The sequence below is a fragment of the Zonotrichia albicollis genome, unplaced genomic scaffold (assembly GCF_047830755.1).
Source record: "Zonotrichia albicollis isolate bZonAlb1 unplaced genomic scaffold, bZonAlb1.hap1 Scaffold_257, whole genome shotgun sequence".
NCBI lineage: Eukaryota > Metazoa > Chordata > Aves > Passeriformes > Passerellidae > Zonotrichia > Zonotrichia albicollis.
In genome coordinates this window covers 266,457-286,144 of record NW_027428429.1, presented here as the reverse complement: position 1 = coordinate 286,144, position 19,688 = coordinate 266,457, and the positions used below count along the sequence as shown (strand labels likewise).

At 51.6% G+C, this 19,688-nt stretch overlaps 2 protein-coding genes across 2 annotated transcripts; one reads left to right on the top strand and one right to left on the bottom strand.

The window, feature by feature from the left end:
- The first annotated feature begins 1,689 nt into the window (after positions 1 to 1,689).
- LOC141727870 (uncharacterized) lies at positions 1,690 to 3,093 on the top strand. Its single transcript, XM_074534154.1, has 4 exons — positions 1,690 to 1,713; positions 1,775 to 2,138; positions 2,424 to 2,480; positions 2,770 to 3,093. The coding sequence occupies exons 1-4, from the start codon at positions 1,690 to 1,692 to the stop codon at positions 2,967 to 2,969; spliced, it is 645 nt and encodes a 214-aa protein (XP_074390255.1). The 3' UTR covers positions 2,970 to 3,093.
- A 5,739-nt stretch (positions 3,094 to 8,832) lies between these two features.
- On the bottom strand, positions 8,833 to 18,695 carry LOC141727869 (uncharacterized). Its single transcript, XM_074534152.1, has 5 exons — positions 18,588 to 18,695; positions 18,410 to 18,518; positions 17,680 to 17,724; positions 16,328 to 16,574; positions 8,833 to 14,698 (listed from the first exon to the last, which is right to left on the bottom strand). Exons 1-5 carry the CDS (start codon positions 18,693 to 18,695, stop codon positions 14,407 to 14,409), a joined length of 801 nt encoding a protein of 266 aa, XP_074390253.1. The 3' UTR covers positions 8,833 to 14,406.
- Positions 18,696 to 19,688: the final 993 nt, after the last annotated feature.

The window sequence follows — 19,688 nt, the reverse complement described above, 5'->3', positions numbered from 1 at the left end:
GTGGTGTTGGCAATGGAACGCAGGTGTGGGTGGGACACGCTGCTGTGTGCTGACACCCACCACTATGCCGTGGGTCTGCTGGCCAGGTGAGAGCCCCTTCTCCCCACTGCCTCTGACAGTTGTGCTCTGTGCCTAGGGAGCCTCCACACTGTCCCCGAGGTCGTGGCCCAGAAGGCCTTGTCACCGAGGGATGGCCAAGCAGACTGGAAAAGGCTGGGAGACGAGGGTGCCCACCAGGAGCTGCCTCCCAAATAGCCCAGGGCCCCTTGCAGGATGCTGGGAAAAGACCAGACTCCAGGAGTCACTCCTGGCAGAGGTTTGTCCCCCTTGCCAACAGTCTTGGCTCCTTTTTCTCCTGCCAGGGAGATGTGCTGTGTCTCCATCCCCTTGTGTTCCCGGATCGCTCGCTACCTGCTGCGGCTGCTCAGCACACAGGAGCCACGCTGGGAGCTGCCCGCCCTGGCGTTCCTTGTGGAGGTGAGCCTGATGGCCAGAGCTGCCTGGCTGAGCTGCCTCCCAGCTCTCTGCCCTCTCGGAGCCGCAGCTGCCTGGCACGGTGCCCACGCCCTGTGCTGCTGCCAGGGTCCGGCCCTGTGCGGCCCCGGGCTCCTGCTGGCCGGGTCCCTGTCACTGCCCTGTGCCTTTCAGGTCCTCGAGTGCCTGCACTTGAGTGAACGTGCTGCTAACGGAGTCCTGCAAATCTTGTCAAGGCAGCTGCAGAGCGAGTGCAGGGAGAGGCGTCGCCTGGCGCTCAGGGCCCTTCTAGAGCTCATTGAGGAGCCCTCAATGGTGAGAAGGGGGCAGCGGCTGAGGCTGAGCTGGGGAGTGCAGTCACTTGGGCTTGGCAGGGCTTTGAGTGCTGGGGCAGCTGCTCCCAGCTCTCCTGCCTCCCAGTTTTCAGCTGCCCGAGTGCTTTGGGACAGGCCTTTGGCCTCTGGGCCCTGCGGCAGCAGGTTGGTGTTTCACAAACTTGTGTTCTGCACAGACCAAAAAAATGTGGAGCCTGACAGAAAGTCTTGTGGACTTCCTGTGGGATGCAGATGGAGAGATAGTTTTCATGACAGTCATGCTCCTCAGCTTTATCATCTTGGACAATGACATGCTGATGCCTGGCCCCATCACACTGCAGCTGCTTGAGGCGCTCCTGCCACTCTTTGACCACGTAAGGCTCACTGCTCCCAGCCACGGCCACTGGGTGCTGCCCAGACACTTTGTGCCCTGTCGATTTGCAGGCCTGTGCCAGGCTGAGTCCCGTGCAGCCGATGCTGAGGTCTTTTTTTTCTTCCTTCCATACAGAACAATTGGCAGGTTCAGCTCATCTCCATACTGCTCTTCCGAACGTTGGTGACTCTTCCACAGGAAAAGGAAAAAAAGGCCCTGAAGACGCCCATGCGCCAGAGCCTGCTGCCCCTCTTCCTCCACTGCCATGATGAGAAGCGGCTTGTGGCACAGGTGAGGACTCGTGGGCGGCTGCTGTCCCCCTGGCAGGGGGCTCGGCTGCCTCCTGCCCTGGCACCTGCCGGGCTGCAGCCTCCTCAAGGCCTTGGCACAGGGACGCGGGTCCTGCGCCCTGGGCTGTGGGGCCATCTCCGTGTCTCTGCTGCTCTCCAGGCTTCTCAGGAAACTCTGCTTTGTGTGGCTGAGTTCCTGAAGAGGAGAGATCTTGAAAGACTGGTGAAGAGTCAGAACATGTGGAAGTTCAGCGAGTGCCTGGTAAGGACAGCCTGCAAGCCCCAGCCTCAGCCCGGAGAAGCTCCCTGAGCGCCGTGCTCAGTGTGCGGGGAGGGCAGCTGTGGCCCTGCCGGGTGCTGCAGCCAGAGGCCGCGCGGACTCTGCTCCAGGCTGCCGGGGGAGCCCCGGCCCGGCGGGGCTGCGGGGCGGGACAGCACCGCGGCTCCCCGGGCAGCAGCCGGCCCTCTGCCCCTCCCCTCGGGAGCCCGGCGCCGGCGGCTGCTGGCCGCGCCTCAGGGCTGTGCGGGCAGGGGAGGCCGGGGCTGGGCCCGCGCCAACCCTTCCCTCCTGCCGCTCTCTGCAGCTGGCAGAGGACAGGAGCCGAGCGGCCGAGCACCTGCGCCGGGCCCTGCCCTACCTGGGGAGCCCACAGGAGCCCCTGCGAGCGGCGGCCGTCAGGTTCATGGGTGAGCCACGAACCCGCGCTCCTTCCCCGGTCCGGCCCGCCGCAGCTCGGCCCCGGCCCCGCCTGCTGCCCCGGCCCCGCCAGCCGGGCCCTGGGGCGCCGTGGAGCCCCGCCTGGCCCGGGCATTGGCAGCTGCCGCCCTCTGGCAGCCGTGCCCTGGGGCGGCAGCGTGCGGCAAGGGCCGGGCTGAGCCCTGCCGGGCCAGCAGCCCGTGTGGCCACAGCGCCGGCAGCGCCGCTGGCAGGGAGCTGTGCCGCTGGCGCCGTGACAGGCTCTGTGTTCACAGGCATGGCCGCGCAGCACCTGAGGGGGAAGAAGGAAGAGCTCCGGCTCATCTGCAACGGTGAGTGAGGGCAGCGGGCTGGCAGCGGGGGCTGCCGGGGGAGCTGCAAGCCCTGCCCCGGCTGCGGAGGGCTCTGCTCCCTGTGCGGACCAGGGGCGGCGTGGGCAGAGCACACAGAGATTTCAGGGCCACATGGGGGATTCATGGCCGGCAGCTTCGGGCTGCTCCCGTTGGTCCCTGCTCCCTCCTGGCCGTGGCTAGAGCCGGCTGAGATGGCCCTGGCAGGGGGCTCTCCTCGGCTCCCTGCAGATCCAGGATCTGACCACGGCTCTGTTTCTTTTTCTTTCAGCCCTTGAACACCTGACAGTGGACACCAGCAGTGCTGTGTCAGATGTGGCTCTTCAAACACTGCATGTCCTCCAAGCACTGCAGTGTGAGCGATATTCCGCATTCCAGAGGCTGCAAGATCAACTCTGCTGGGCATGGAGGACACGGCCTCGTCTGTTGGGGCTCGGCTGGCTGCGCTGCTGGAGCAGTGCAGAGAGCTGATGCCAGAGGCTCTGTCTGCTGGGAACACTTGAGCCAGCAGGAACTTCCCATTTCTTTAAAATTGTTCTCTTCTTCTTTTTGTTTTTTTTTTCTTTAGTATATAAATATAGAGTGTGTTATAATACACAGATTCCCAGGAGCTTTCTTTTGCGGCCCAGGGTCTGCAGGGCATAAGGGAAGAGGGGGAGAAGTGTTCCACGGCTCAGCAAGCTGCCCAGGCGTGCAGTGCTGCAGGGAAAATGGCCAGAAGACCCTTGGCCTGTGGTGGTTCTGCTGAAGCCTTTGTGCTGCCCACAGAGCAGCTGGGCAGGGGCTGGGGCTGTAGGATCCCTGCCAGAGCGCTGCCTGGAGATGGCCACAAGCCCTGTGCCAGGAAGGAACCATCCTCTGTATCCTCGTGCCCGTGTGCTGCTGGCTGCCTTGCTGAGGGCTCCCAGGTGCCTCTGGATGGGGCTGCTCTGGAGCTGCTGTGGGGCTGCGGTGCTGCTGCCGGGCAGCTTGGCCAGGCTGGGGCAGAGCCTGAGGGGCTGGGGCGCTGGCAAAGCCCTGAGCAATGGGCTGTCAGAGGCCACAAGCAGCCCCCCGGCAGCCGCCTTGTTCCTGCCAGAGCTGACTTGCAAGAGGGACCCTGGGCCCTCTGGAACTGACAGCATCAGTGTTGTTGGAAACCCAAATGCAGGGAAATCTCAGACCTTTGGTCTTGTCAGCAAAGCTTAGAATTAAACACAGGATTTGATCGGAGACCTTGGAAAGGGCTTCCAAACTTAGGGGCTAGAAGCGAGAATGTGGATTTCTAGTTTATTATAGCAGAGACACGGGGAGGAACGTTGAAGTGGAGGAAAGTTTAGAGCTTTAGTGCTGAAGATCTAGAAAAAATAAAAGTAGTTACAATGGTAAACAAGAAGCTTAGGATGCACTGCTGTGAGTTTCTGTGTCATAACATGATTGGCTAAGGAAGCTTACACTGTAGCTTGACTCCCTAAGACGAAATAGTGAAGGATTGGCTGCAAAACCTAAATATTCTTGTTGGCAGTGTCTTCTTGGCCAAGAAATCCTTCAAAGCTCTTGTAACTACAAGTCTTGCGGCCTTGTGAGCCATGCGGTGGAGATGTGAGCCAAACTCACCCTTCCTGTCTGTGTAGAAGAGAAGAAAAAGCAATGGCATCATGTAAAAAACTTAGAGGTCCACTCTCTAACTCGTTCCAAACTCCTTCAACTCCTGCAGAGTGGGATTTAGCTACAAAGAGATGACAAGGACCCTTAGTGCTGCCTCTTTGACTCAACAGCAGTTGCTTTAGAATCTTTCACATAAGCCTGTGTAGTTATGTGCCAGAAATGGATCATTTGAAGAAACTTTCCCAACTGACTTGCATGGAGGTTTGTTTGAAGGATATTTGAGGAGAAAGGCTCCCAGCAGAGGTCTGGGCTTTGGCCTAGCTGTGTCCCCTGCTGATTGTGAAGTGTGCCATCAGCTGCAGGGCTTTCTGATCTAAAAATGTCATCAAGTCACTTGGACTTGCTCTTTATGGCCTCTAAAAGCTGGACCCAGTTTTGGGGCAAATTTGGAGACCTCATCTATGGGTGGATGGAGCACCTAGGATTTTCCCAATTGCTGGGAATGGTTCTCCAGGTCCCTGGAGTATCCAGAGCCCTGGTAAATTCCTGCTCCACACATGCCTTGGCAATGAGAAGCAAAGGAACCCAGCCCTTTTTGTGCTGCCTGTGTCACTGCACTGGGGTCATGGGATGGGAACACACAGCCCTTGTGCTGGAGCTGAGCTGCTCTGCCCAGCACTGGTGGCCGCCATCCCAGCTGGTTTTGCTTGTTCTGGTTCCCTGACAGCTGGGGCCCTGGGCAGAGCCCTGAGAGCCTGGTCTTCCCCCAGGGAAGGAGAAGGAGCCCCTGGAGAAACTGTACCAGGTGGGGATGCTGCTGCTGCTGCTGCTGCTGCTGCTGCTGCTGCTGCTGCTGCTGCTGCTGCTGGAGATAGCGAGGGTGACATCAAGGATGACAAGCTCTTCCTCAGCCCGGCCACTGGAGGCTGAAGGTGATAGACTTTGATTCTGGCACCTTCTTCAAAGCCAAACTCCACAGGGGATTTGCAGATGACTCCCCAGCCGGGGAAATTCTGCCAGATTTGGGCATGGCCCAGCCTGGCTGGGAACCAAAGGCTCCCCCTTTGCTGGGGCAGATGCAACTCATTCTTCAGGCACTGCCCAGCTGCTTTTGGCAGGGCTGGGAGGATGGGCTGGGGTGGGTACGAAATGGGAGTGGGCTCCTGGCCCTGACAACAGCCCCCAGCACCCACCGTGCCCCGGGCTGGGGCTGGGGCTGGGGCAGCCAGCCCAACACAAACAAACCCCATGGTGGGAGCAGAGGTGGGGCTCCAGAACCTGAGCACAGCTGCTTTGCTGTGCAGGCAAGAAAGGGCTTGGGCTGCCCACTGCCCTTGTTTGCTTTGGGGTCACTGTGATTTTGGGGGGCAGTGCAGGGGGGAAGGGAGAAAATGTGGGCTTCCCTCACCCATGGCTGGGTTTTTCCCTGGCATGCAGGGGTTGGGCCTTCCTCAAGACCTTGAAAGAGATGGGAGTTTTTACCTTTTTTCTTGTTTTCCCTTTTTGCATCTGACCTCTTTTCAATAATGTGTTGTTTGTTTTTCCAGAGGAAGCGTTCGAGGTGGCCCAGTGTGGATGGGGAAGTGCTTGGGAGCAGCTGTGGCATGGATGGGCCGTGCCCTTGGAGAAGGCTGAGGCCATGGTTTGGGAGCAGCTTTTCTTCCAGCCATGGGTGGCGTGAGGTGGGTCCCTGTGTGCTTGGCAGGGTGGGATCAGAGCTTTAGGGAGCTGGCAGCGAGCACAGGAGCATCCTGCTCTGGGCAGCTGCTGAGGGCTGGATGTGCTGTGGCTGGCTGCAGGCTGGGCACATGTGCTGTCCTCCTGCTCTGTGCCAAAGGCAGCAGGGATGGGCAGCTCTGGGCACAGCTCTGGGCACAGCCAGCATGGCCTGGGCACTGCAGGCCTTGGCACAAGGGCACAGGAGCCCTCAGCTGATGGGCACTTTCTGCTTTCTCTCCTTGCAGCCGGGCTCTGCGGGTGCTGAGGCTGCTCTGGGCTCTGCCAGGGCTCTGCTGGGCTCAGCCCTGGGCCCAGCTGGGCTGGCTCTGCCCTCACATTGCTCTCACAGCTCTGCATCAGACGAACCCATTGTGGGCACAGCGCCTGAGCTTTCTGCTTTGGCAGGTGAGTGAGACTCTGCTGCAGGCCCAGAGATTGCAGCTGGGGACACACATCCAACTGGCAAGGACCCAAACTCTCCACAGTCCCAGCTGAACGCCTGGATCTGTACAGGGTGTTTTGTCTGTCCCATTCTTCCTTCTTGATTGGCTGGAGTTGTGCAATTGCACTTTTTTCCTCCTCTAGAAGTGCCATGAGTGGGCCAAAGCTGGCAAAAGGGCCCTGCTCCTGAGGCAGTGCAGTGTGGACCTGGTGGATGGAGAATTGCCCTTCTGCACTTCCAAACCAGAGCAAAAAGCTGTCAGTGGGACTTTGAGTCTCTAAGAAATCCCTGGCAGTTTCAAAGGGAATGTGCAGCTCGTTTCCAGGCTGAGTAGGAAGGTCATCTTCTAAAGGATTTGGGGTTTGACAGAGCTTCCATTCCCAGTCCTGCTTGGAGCTGGAAGGGCAGAAAGCAATTTCCTCTTGCTTTGACTACAATTTCAAATACCAGTGTTGGAAACAAAGCCCAAAATCTTTTAAGAGGCTTTTGAGGTCACAAAGATGGATCCATGTCATCAGCACATTTACAATGTAAATAACTGAGTTCTCTTTTCAAAAAGATCATTTACCTCTTAATGCAAAGAATGTAACTTTGCCTTTATGTTTTGTTTTTTTCACTATGTTATTATGTTATGTTTTTTCACTAACACTTGGATTTTGTTCTTATCTTTTACAATTTACCTATTTTTTAGCTTTTTCCTTTTTTCTCCTTTCAGAAGAAAACATGTCCTATCAAAGGAATGTCCTTTCCTCCTGGTTTCGTGTGGAGCAGCTCCCTTCCTGCTGGCTGAGCTGCTCAGGGAGAGCCCGGCAGCTCCTGGCCCTGCAGGGCTGAGGCTTTTCCCCGTTGCTGGGCACAGACTGATGGAGCAGCACTGCTGAACTCGGGCACACAGAGGGACCAGCAGCAGCTGCCTTTGGCCGCCTGAGGCTCCAAAGCCCAAACTCTGAGCAGCCAGGGCTGGAAGAGACTGGCAGGATCTGATCCCTGACTCTGGGCCAGGGCTGCACAAATGACCCCACAGCAGCAGCAGCAGCAGCAGCAGCAGATGGAGCTGACTTTGAGCACAGCCCCTGCCCCTCTTCCCTCCCGTGTGCAGCGGTGTCACAGCAGCCTGAGGCACCTGGGAGCCCCCAGTGCCAGCAGGGACTGGAGATGGCAGCCCTGGGCTCCTGGAGGCTGTGCAAGGAACGGAGCTGGGCACTCCCTGTCCATGGGGAGCTTCCAGATGGAAAAGGCTGCTGTGCCCAGGCAGGTCCAAGGGCACAGAAAGGAGGCTCTGGAGCACTGGATCTGTGCCAGTGCCACAGTCCTGGGCAGCAGCCAGCGAGCCCTGGGGGAACAGAGGGCACAGCAAGAGGGACAGAACCAGGCAAGGGCAGAGACTGGAGAGAGCCAGAACAGCTGCTCCATTGCACTCTTGGAGAAAGCTCTTGGCTGGTTCAAAGCGCTGAAAGGCGTGAAGGGCAGAGAGGAGGCCACAGCAAACAATGCTCCTGCTTGCACAGCCTCCCCTCTCCGTGTCCCAGAAGGAATTGCATGGACTGTGTTCTTCTCTCCGAGTCGTCTCGTTCAGCATGAGCAGCTCAGCACCAGGAGCTGAAGGAGCTGCAGCCTCAGGCCACAGGAGCTGGGCAAGAGGGAACTTTTGGAGCAAAGGAATGCTGCTAAAATAGCCCCAGCTGAATGCAGTGGATAGAATCATGGAATCACAGAACTTTATTTTAATTTTAATGCAAAAATTCCACCCCAAAATTTCAGAATTTTTTCCACAATTTTGTCCAAAACTGCCATTTTTTCCTTGATTTTCGCCTCCGAAGCTGCGGGCCGCCCTGGAGGAGGGGCTGCTGCGCTGCCCGGCCGAGGCCGATCCCCCCGAGCTGGGCCCGGTGCTGCGGCTGCCGCTGCTCCCGACAAAGAAACTGAAACTCCTGCAGGGCAAACGGATCCTCAGCGACAACCTGGAGTGGGTGAGGAAAATCTCATTGATTTGGGAATTTTCATGGGATTTTTGGGGATTTTTCGGGGATTTTTATGAGGTTTTTTTAGGATTTTTATGGGAACTTTTGGGGAATTTTTATGGGAATTTTTTGGGATTTTTATGAGGTATTTTTGAGATTTTTTTGGGGGGGATTTGAATGAGATTTTTTGAGGGGGCTTTGGGGATTTTTAGGGATTTTTTGGTGATTTTTTGGGGGATTTTTTGATATTTTTTGTTGATTTATGGGGTATTTTTGGGGATTTTAATGGGGTTTTTGTGTGGGAATTTTGGGGGATTTTTTGGGATATTTTTGAGATTTTTTGGAGATTTTTAATGGGATTTTTTGAGGGGGCTTTGGTGATTTTTTAGGGATTTTTTGGGGAATTTTTGAGGTATTTTTGAGATTTTTTTGAGATTTTTAATGGGATTTTTTGAGGGGGTTTTGGGGATTTTTAGGGATTTTTTGGGGGATTTTTTGGTGATATTTTGGGGAATTTTTTGTTATTTTTTGTTGATTTTATGAGGTTTTCTGGGATTTTTTGGGGATTTTTATGAGGTATTTTTGAGATTTTTTGGGGGATTTTTAATGGGATTTTTGAGGGGGCTTTGGGGATTTTTAGGGATTTTTTGGTGATTTTTGGATTTTTTTTTTTTGATTTATGGGGTTTTTTTTTGGGATTTTTATGATGTATTTTTGAGATGGTTTGGGGATTTTTAATGGGATTTTTTGAGGGGGCTTTGGGGATTTTCTAAGGGTTTTTGGGTGATTTTTTAGGGATTTTTTTGTATTTGTTGGGGGAGTTTTTTATATTTGTTGTCGATTTTTGGGGGAGTTTTTTTGGGTTTTTGTAGGAATTTTGGGGGATTTTTTGGGATTTTTATGAGGGTTTTTTGGGATTTTTAATGGAATTTTGAATGGGATTTTTGGGTTGTTTGAAATGGGATTTGTTGGATTTTAGGAAGATTTTTAATAGCATTTTTTAGGGATTTTTGGGGGATTTTTCAGTGAATGTTTTGGGGGGTATTTTGGGGAATTTTTTGGATAATTATTTAAAATTTTTGGGTGAATTTTGGGGATTTTTGGGGTGAATTTTTTATGATTTTTTGGTGAATTTTGGTGATTTTTGGGGTGAAATATTTGGGATTTTTTGGTGAATTTGGGGGATTTTTGGGGTGAAATTTTTTGGAATTTTTGGGTCAATTTTCGGGCACATTTTGGGGATTTTTTGGGGGATTTTTCTGGTGAAATTTTTGGGATTTTTTTGGTGAATTTTGGGCTGAAATATTTGGGATTTTTTGGTGAATTTTCGTGATTTTGGGGTGAAATTTTTGGGATTTTTTGGGTGAATTTTGGGAGATTTTTTGCATGGATTTTGGGGGCATTTTTTGGCAATTTTGGGGGATTTTTGGGGGGAATTTTTCGGGTGAAATATTTGGGATTTTTTGGTGAATTTTGGTGATTTTTGGGCTGAAATTTTGGAATTTTTGGGTGAATTTTGGGGCACATTTTGTGGATTTTTGGGGGATTTTTCGGGTGAAATTTTTTGGATTTTTTGGTGAATTTTGGCCGTTTTTGGGGTGAAATATTTGGGATTTTTGGGTGAATTTTGGGCTGAAATATTTGGGATTTTTGGGGGATTTTGGGGGTGGAATTTTTGGGTCAAATTTCGGGCACATTTTGGGGATTTTTGGGGGATTTTTTGGGTGAAATTTTTTGGATTTTTGGGTGAATTTTGGCCATTTTTGGGGTGAAATATTTAGTATTTTTCTGTGAATTTTGGCCATTTTTGGGCTGAAATATTTGGGATTTTTGGGTGAATTTGGGGGATTTTTGGTGAATTTTGGGGCACATTTTGTGGATTTTTGGGGGATTTTTCGGGTGAATTTTTTGGGGTTTTTTAGTGAATTTTGGCGATTTTTGGGGTGAAATTTTTGGGAATTTTATTGGGGATTTTTCAGGTGAAATTTTTGGGATTTTTTGGGTGAATTTTAGGAGGATTTTACTGGGTGGATTTTGGGGGCACATTTTAGGTATATTTTGTTGCTTATTGGGGGATTTTTTGGGGAGAATTGTGGGGATTTTATGGGGCATTTTTCGGGTGAAATTTTTGGGATTTTTGGGGTGAAATTTTTGGGATTTTTGGGTGAATTTTTGGGATTTTTGGGGTGAAATTTTTGGGATTTTTGGGGTGAAATATTTGGGATTTTTTGGTGAATTTTGGCGATTTTTGGAGTGAAATTTTTGGAATTTTTGGGTGAATTTTGGGGCACATTTTGGGGTTTTTTTGGGGGGGATTTTTGAGAGAATTTTTGGGGGTTTTTTTTGGGAATTTTTGGGTTTTTTTTTTGGTGAATGTTTTGGGGGATATTTTGGGGAATTTTTTGGATAATTATTTAAAATTTTGGGGTGAATTTTGGGGATTTTTGGGGTGAAATTTTTGTGATTTTTGGGTGAATTTTGGCGATTTTTCGGGTGAAATATTTGGGATTTTTTGGTGAATTTTGGCGATTTTTGGAGTGAAATATTTGGCATTATTGGGTGAATTTGGGGGATTTTTGGGGTGAATTTTGGGAGACTTTCTGGGTGGATTTTGGTCTCATATTTTAGGTATATTTTGTTGCTTTGGGGGGATTTTTTGGCAATTTTGGGGGATTTTTTGGGGAGAATTGTGGGGATTTTATGGGGCATTTTTCGGGTGAAATTTTTGGTATTTTTGAGGTGAAATTTTTGGGTGAATTTTTGGGATTTTTGGGGTGAAATTTTTGGGATTTTTGGGGTGAAATATTTGGGATTTTTTGGTGAATTTTGGCGATTTTTGGGCTGAAATTTTGGAATTCTTGAGCCAATTTTCAGGCACATTTTAGTGATTTTTGGGGGATTTTTTGGGTGAATTTTTTTTGATTTTTGGGTGAATTTTGGGAGATTTTCTGGGTGGATTTTGGGGGCATTTTTTGGCAATTTCGGGGGATTTTTTGGGGGAATTTTTTTGAGTGAAATATTTGGGTTTTAACCCAAAAAATTTGGTTTTAACCCAATTTTTGAGGTCCAGGACCTTTTTTGGGGATTTTTAACCCAATTTTTGGGGTCTGGGATCATTTTTGGGGTTTTTGGACCAAATTTTTTGGGGTTTTTTATCCCAATTTTTGGGGTCTGGAATAATTTTGGGGGGTTTTTAACCAAATTTTTGGGGTTTTTAAACCCAATTTTAGGGATCGAGGACCCTTTTTGGGGTTTTTTAACCCAATTTTTGGGGTCTGGCATATTTTTTGGGTTTTTTAGCCCAATTTTTGGGGTTTTTTAACCAAATTTTTGGGGTCCGGGATAATTTTTTCGGGTTTTTAAACCCAATTTTGGTGGTCTGGGACCACTTTTGGGGTTTTTTTAACCCAATTTTTGGGGTCCGGGACCCTTTTTGGATTTTTCTCCCCAATTTTTTGTGTCCCAGCCCCATTTTTGGGGGTTTTCTCCCCATTTTTGTTCCCTTTCCCACTTTTGGGATTTTTCACCCCAATTTTTTGGGATTTTTCTCCCATTTTGGGGTTTTCTCCCCATTTTCCTTCCCTTCCCATTTTTGGGGGATTTCTCCCCAATTTTGGGATCTCCTCCCCATTTTTGGGGTTTTTCCCCCCAAATTTTTGTGTCCCAGCCCCATTTTTTGGGATTTTTCTCCCATTTTGGGGATTTTTCTCCCATTTCGGGATTTTTCTCCCATTTTTGGGGATTTTTGGGGATGCTGGCCTTCTGTGAAAATACCTGAAAATTCACTAATGGACACGCACTGATGGGCCTTCTGTAAAAACCCTGAAAATTCCCTTAAGGCTGCTCGCTGCTGAGCCTTCTGCAAAAAACCTGAAAATTCCCAATTTCCCCCTTGCTGCTGAGCCTTCTGCAAAAAAACCCTGAAAATTCCCAATTTCCCCCTTGCTGCTGAGCCTTTTTCAAAAACCTGAAAATTCCCTTATTGCCGCTTGCTGCTGGGCCTTCTGCAAAAAAACTTGAAAATTCCCAATTCACCCATCACTTCTGAGCCTTTGGCAAAAAACCTGAAAACTCCCTTATTCCCACTCGCTGCTGGGCCTTCTGCAAAAAAACCTGAAAATTCCCTTATTGCCACTCACTTCTGAGCCTTCTGCAAAAAAACCCTCAAAATCCCCAATTCCCCACTCACTTTTGAGCATTCTCAGCTGCTCACTAGAGAAACGTGCAAAAAATCCCGGTTTTCCTCATATTTTACAGGTTTTCTGACATTCTCCAAGGAATTTGGGGTTAAAATTTCCACGTTTTGAGGCGTTTTCTGAGGGGTTTCGCCACAACCCCTCATTTTCCCGCCTTTTTTCCTGGCGCCCCCTAGCGGATTCCGAGTTGAAACGCAGCAAAAATGATTCAAATTCCCTTTTTTTTCCCCCCAACATTTTGCACCCACATTGCCCCCTCACTTCTGAGCCTTTTCAGCTGCTCAGGAGAGAGAAACTTGCAATAAAACCCTAATTTTCCTCATGTTTTGCAGATTTTCTGGCATTCTCCAAGGAATTTGAGGTTAAAATTCCCATATTTTGAGGTAATTTCTGAGGGGTTTCACCACAATCCCCGCAAAGCCCTCATTTTCCAGCCTTTTTTTGTCGCAGATTTCAAGTTGAAACTCAGCAAAAATGATTCAAATTCCCATTTTTTTTCCTCCCACATTTTGAACACCCTGAGGGATTTTGGGTGCAAAATCAGTTGAGTTGTCGAAAATTCCCATTTTTCACAATTTCCCCATATTTTTAGGCACTTTCTGAGAAATTTTGACACCAAATAATCCAGAATTGACACAAACCCCTCATTTTTCCAACTTTTTCAGGCACTTCAGGTGGCCTTCAGCCTGGACAGTGACTGTACAGCTCGAAAATCCCAGTTTTTCAATAACTTTGAAGCACCCTGAAGGATTTTCGTAGCAAAAGCAGCTGAATTGGTGAAAATTCACATTTTTACCACATTGTGAGGAGTCTTCTGAAGAATTTTTGACACCAAAAAGCCGGAATTGCCACAAACCCTCATTTTCCTGCTGTTTTCTGGGGCCTCTAGAGCAACAAAATGGCTCCAAATTCCTGGGTTTTTGTGCATTTTGAAGCATCCCCTGAGGGATTCTGAGTGCAAAAGCAGCTGAATTGGTGAAAATTCTGATTTTTCTCAAATTTTGAGGCACTCCCTGGGGGACTCCCACACCAAGAAAGCCAAAATTGGCGTAAATCCCACATTTTCCTGCATTTTTCTGGCCCCTCAGAGCAACAAAACATCTCCAAATTCCTGAGTTTTTGTGGATTCTGAAGCACTCCCTGAGGGATTTTGGGTGCAAAAGCAGCTGAAATGGTGAAAATTCCCATTTTTAACAAGTTTTGAGGTTCCCCTGAAGGATTTTGACGCCAAGAAAGCCGGAACTGGCACAAACCCCTCATTTCCCCGCCTTTTTTTAGTGCCCCTGGCAGATTTCAGGCCAGAGAGCAACAAAACAGCTCCAAAATCCCAAGTTTTTGCACATTTTCAAGAACCCTTGAGGGATTTTGGAGACAGAAGTAGCCGGATTGGTAAAAAAATCCCATTTTCCCACATTTCAAGGCATTTTCAGAGCGATTTTGGTGCCAAAAAATCCCAAATTGTTGCCAACCCCTCATTTTCCCGCCCTTTTTGGCATCCCTGGCGGATTTTCCCCTCACAGCTCCCCGCCATTTTTCTGCCCAGAGGATCTCAGACCAGAGAGCAACAAAACAGCTCCAAAATCCCAGGTTTTTGCACATTTTCAGGAAACCTTGAGGGATTTTGGGGACACAAGGAGCTGGATTGGTGAAAATTCCCATTTTACAAGGCACTTTCAGAGTGATTTTGGTGTAAAAAAGCCCAAATTGGTGCCAACTCCTCATTTTCCCGCCCTTTTTGGCGCCCCCTGGTGGATTTTCCCCTCACAGCTCCCCGCCATTTTTTACCACCCCCCACAATGGATCCCCGATCAGAGAGCACCAAAACAGCTCCAAAATCCCAAGTTTTTACACATTTTTAAGAACTCTTGAGGGATTTTGGAGACAGAAGCAGCTGGATTGGTGACAATTCCCATTTCCCCCACATTTCAAGGCACTTCCAGAGCAATTTTAGGGCCAATCCCTCATTTTCCCGCCCTTTTTGGCGCCCCCTGGTGGATTTCCCCTCACAGCTCCCCGCCATTTTTTACCACCCCCCACAATGGATCCCCGATCAGAGAGCACCAAAACAGCTCCAAATTCCCATTTTTCAGGGATTTCTCAGGAATTCCAGGCCCTACCCTGGCGTTCTCCAGCTGCTCCGCCAGCTCCTGTGCCCGGCCCAGGGCCTCGTCCCTCTCCTGCCGCCACTGCTGCTCCTGCGCCTGCAGCCGCCGCTCCTCGGCCTCCAGGGCCTCCACCCGGCCCCGGATCTGCTGCAGCTCCTTACGGCACTGAGACACCTCCAGCTCCAGGGAGCTGCTCCAAAGAAATGATAATCCCAGAAAATCGAGGAATCCCAGATTTCAGGGAATTTGGGAGTGTTTTGGGTGAGTTTCTTGAGGGGATTTGGGGAATTTTCCAAAGGGTTCTGAGGGAATTTTGGGGATCTTGAGGGAGTTTGAGCCCCGGCTCTGCTGCAGCTCCTCAGGGCACTGAGACACCTCCAGCTCCACGGAAACAATAATCCCATAAAACTGGAGAATCCCGGATTTTAGAGGAGTTTGAGGTGTTTTGGGTGAGTTTCTTGAGGAGTTTTGGGGTAATTCGGGGATTTTGAGCAATGTCCAGGAGGGTTCTGAGGGAGTTTTACAGATCGTGAGGGGATCTGAGGGATTTTCAGGGATTTCCTGAAGGGTTCTGAGGGAATTTTGGGGATCTTGAGGCGTTTTGGAGCAATTCAGGCAAATTTCATGGATTTACAGAAGGGTTCTGAGGGAATTTTGGGGGTTGTGAAGGGTAATGAGGGGATTCAGGCAAATATCAGGGATTTTTGGAAGGGTCTGAAGGAATTTTGAGGATCTTCAGGGGTTTTGAGGGGATTCATGATAATATCAAGGATTTTCAGAAGGGTTCTGAGGGAATTTTGGGGATTGTGAGGGGTTTTGAGGGGTTTTGAGGGATTTTCAGGAGGATTCTGAGAGAATTATGGGAAACTTCAGGGGTTTAGGAGGAATTTATGGAATTTTAACTCCCTCAAGATCCCCAAAATTCCCTCAGAACCCTTTCGGGCAGCTTTTGGTGGATTTTGGGGTAAGTTTTTGATGGATTTGGGGCAGTTTTTGATGGATTTGGGGCAGTTTTTGTGGATTTAGGTGCAGTTTTTGGTGGCTTTTGGGGCAATTTGGATGGATTTTTCCCAGGTTTTGGTGGATTTTGGGGCCATTTGGATGGATTTTTGAGAAGTTTTGATGGATCTTGGTCGGGTTTGAATGGATTTTGGTCAGGTTTTGATGGATTTGGGGCAGTTTCGATGGGTTTGGGGCAGGTTTCAGTGGATTTTAAGAGGATTTAGGTACATTTTCCCCGTTTCTCACCCAACCCGGGTGCACAGGCTGCTCTGCTCTCTCCCAGCTCCCTCAGCAGGGGGATGTGGGTGGGTTTGGGGCAGTTTGATGGATTTTGGTCAGGTTTTGATGGATTTTGGGGCAGTTTTTCAGGATTTTGGGGCAGTTTGGATGGACTTAAAGTAGTTTTAAGTGGATTTTAAGCAGATTTGGGTACATTTTTCCCCGTTTCTCACCCGACCCGGGTGCACAGGCTGCTCTCCCTCTCGCCCAGCTCCCTCAGCAGGGGATGTGGATGGATTTGGGGCAGGTTTTGATGGATTTGGGGCAGTTTAGATGGATTTGGGGCAGGTTTAAGCAGATTTGGGGCAGGTTTAAGCAGATTTAGGTGCAGTTTTTGATGGATTTGGTGCAGGTTTAAGCAGATTTAGGGGCAGTTTTTGGTGCATTTTTCCCCGTTTCTCACCCGACCCAGGTGCACAGGCTGCTCTCTCTGCTCTCCCTCTCGCTCAGCTCCCTCTGCAGGGGGATGTGGGTGGGTTTGGGGCAGGTTTTGATGGATTTAGGGGCGGTTTTTGATGGATTTGGGCCCATTTCTCACCTGATCTGGGTGCACAGGCTGCTCTCTCTGCTCTCCCTCTCGCCCAGCTCCCTCTGCAGCCGCTCCAGCCGCTCCAGCCGCTCCCTCAGCTGCCGGTTGCCGCTCTCCAGCTCCCGTTTCTCGCTGTCCAGCCCCTGCAGCTGCTCCTGGGCCTGGCCCAGCGCCTCCCGCAGGTCCCCGAGCTGCCCCCGCAGGTCCCACGGCGGCCGCTTGGAGGCGCCCTTGGAGCTCATGCTGGTGACGGAGCCTGGGGACATCGGGGACATTGACAGGGCTTGGGGACATCCAGAGGGGCTTGGGGACATTGGGAGGGGGGGTGGGGACAAAGGGAAGGGGAGAGGGGACATCTGGAGGGGAGGGGGACACCCAGAGGAACTTGGGGCCATGGGGTCCTGGGGACATCAGAAGGGGGGTGGGGACATCAAAGGGGAGCTTTGGGGACATCAGGAAAGGGCCTGGGGACATTGGAGGGGACATTGGAGCCGTGAGGTGCTGGGGACACTGGGAAAGGGACTGGAGACATCAGGAGGGGTGGCCCTGGGGACATTGAGGGGGTGCCAAAGGGGACACCAGGAGGGGATCCTGGGGCATGGGAGAGGGACCTGGGGACACTGGGGACAGGAGAGAGGTGGCCCTGGGGACACTGAGGACATTGGGGGGTGTCCTGGGTTGACTATATGATGCTTTTATCCCCAATCGTCTCATTCTGTTTATGTTGAATAATAATAAGTTTTGTACCTTTAAGAGTGTTACAGAGAGTGAAGGGGGAGAGAAGCAGCAGTTTGTTTTCAGACACTGCGCTCACTCCCCCACATTCCTGCTCCTGACTGTGTTGTCTGCGGACAGACAGCGGGACAGAGAGCTCTTTTTTTGCTTTTTAGTTAGTGTTAGCTAGCTGAGGCAAAGAAGTTCCCTGGACTGTTTTTTTTTTTCCCTTTTCTTTGGACCTCTTGGAACTGCTCTGGACTGAACACCCAGGGGAGCACCGGCAGCTGCAGCTGTGGCCCACCGGGCCGGCCCTGGCCTGCGACAATTCCAGCACTGAGAGACTGATCAGAGACTGAGTGAGCTGCTGCTTGAACCTGGGGTTTTCTCAGTTTGTCATCTCTTTTAGAGTGGCAAGGGGTCTCATTGTTTTGATACTGTTTTGGCCTTATTGTTTAATAAACAGGGTTTTTTTCCACCTTTCTCCAAGGAGGTGTTTTTCTTTCCTCCCGGACCAGTTGAGGGGGGAGGGGCCGATTGGATCTGCTTTTCCCACCGGAGCTCCTTTGGGGGGATTCTTCCCCAAACTTGCTCTAAACCTGGACGGGGGGGGGGTTGGGGACACTGGGAGGGGTCTCAGGTCTCACCAGCCCGAGGAGCAGCCGCCACCGACGCCGCCTCGCAAGGGCCATCTGGGGACATTGGGGGGACATTGGGGGGGTTTGATCCCCTTGACACCCCCAGGTCACACTGACCCTCCCCAAATCCCCATTAACTGCCCCAAATCCCCATTAAATCCCCCCAAATCCCCTTAAATTACCCCAGAACGCCTCTAAATCCCCCCAAATCCCCTCTAAACCCCCCAAAGTCCCATTAACTCCCCCAGACCCCCATTAAATCCCCCCAAATCCCCTTGAACTGCCCCCAAATCCCCTCCAGTTGCCCCAAATCCCACCAGGCCCCCTCTAAAGCCCCAAAATCCACTTTAACTGCCCCAAATCCACACTAAATCTCTTAAATTCCCCTTTACCTGCCCCAAAGCCCCCTGTAACCCCCCCAAACCCCCTTCAATTGCCCCAAATGCCCCCAGACTCCCATTAAATACCCCCAAGCCCCCTTTACCTGCCCTGAGCCCCCAATAAATGCCCCCAGACCCCCATTAAATCCCCCAAATTCCCATTAAATCCCCCAAATCCCCTTTAAACCTTCCCAAATCCCCTTTAACTGCCCCAGAGCCCCTCTCAATGCCCCCAAATCCCCTTTAATAGCCCCAAATGCCCCCGAATCCCCTTTTTCAGCCCCAAAATCCCCTCAAATCCCCCCAAGCCCCCTTTATTTGCCCCGCTCTCCACTTTTGCCTCCCGGTTCCGCCGGTACCGTTCTCCCCAGCGGCCGCGTCGCGGCCCAGCGTTCGCAGCGGGGCCCTGAGCGGGGCCTTGGGCGCGGCCTTGGCATCTCCGCGCCCGAGCCCGGTCCGCGATCGTTTCTGTCAGGGGACAAACGGCGTCAGGCGCGGGCAGGGCCGGGCCGGGCCCGCGCGGGGAGCGCTCCGCACCTGCTGGGGAGGGGCCGCGGGCGGCCCCTCGGAAGGGGCCCGCTTCTCCTGGGCCCGGCCCACCGGCAGCCGTGAGCCCCGCGAGAGCGGCTCCGGGGGCGCTGCCATCTTGTCCCGCGCGCCTTCAATCCGCCGCGCGGAAAGCAGCGCCCGCGCCGCGGCCAATGGCGGGGCGGGATGGGAGAGGTGGGCCCGCCCCTGTGGAATTCGGCCAATGGGAGAGCGAGGCAGGCGCCCAAAACACCCCCAAATCCGCTCAAACCTTTCTAAACTCATCCGAAACATCCCCAAATCTGCTCAAACATCCGAAAATCCACTCAACACCTCCCCAAATCCTCCCAAAATATCCACAATTCTGCCCCAAACATCCCTAAATTCACTCAAATATTCCGAAATCCATTCAAATATCCCCAAATACGCCCAAAACCTCTCCCAGACACCCCTAAACACTCTAAATCCACCCAAATATCCCCAAATCTGCCCAAACCTTCCTAAATTCATCCAAAACATCCCCAAATCCTCCCAAAATATCTCCCTATCCACCCAAAACATCCCCAAATCCCCCCAAAACTCCTCAAATCCACCCAAAACCTCCCCAAACGCACCCAAATAATCCCCAAAACCTCTCCCAGACACCCCCAAAACTCCCCAAATCCACCTCAAATCCGCCCAGAACCCCCCAGTCCCTCCCCAACCCCTCCTCACGCTCCCCAAATTCCCCCAAATCCCCCAAAACCCCAAAACCCCCGGGAAACACCGGGACAGAGCCGGGACACACCGGGAATCACCGGGAACCACCGGGACAGACCCGGGAACCACCGGGATCAACCCCGGGATCAGCCCCGGGAGCGGCAGGAGAGACTCGGGACACCCCCCCTGCCCGCGTGAGAGCCCCCCGGGAAACGGGACCGAGCCCCCAATAGAGGGAGACCCCAAATGGGAAAGGGACACCCCAAAAAATAGGGATACCCCCCCCAAAAAAATAGCGACACCCCCAAATATAGGGATGGCACCGCCAAATATGGGGATACACCCCCGAAAATAGGGATGGCACCCCCAAAAAATAGGGACACCCCCAAATATAGGGATGGCACTCCCAAA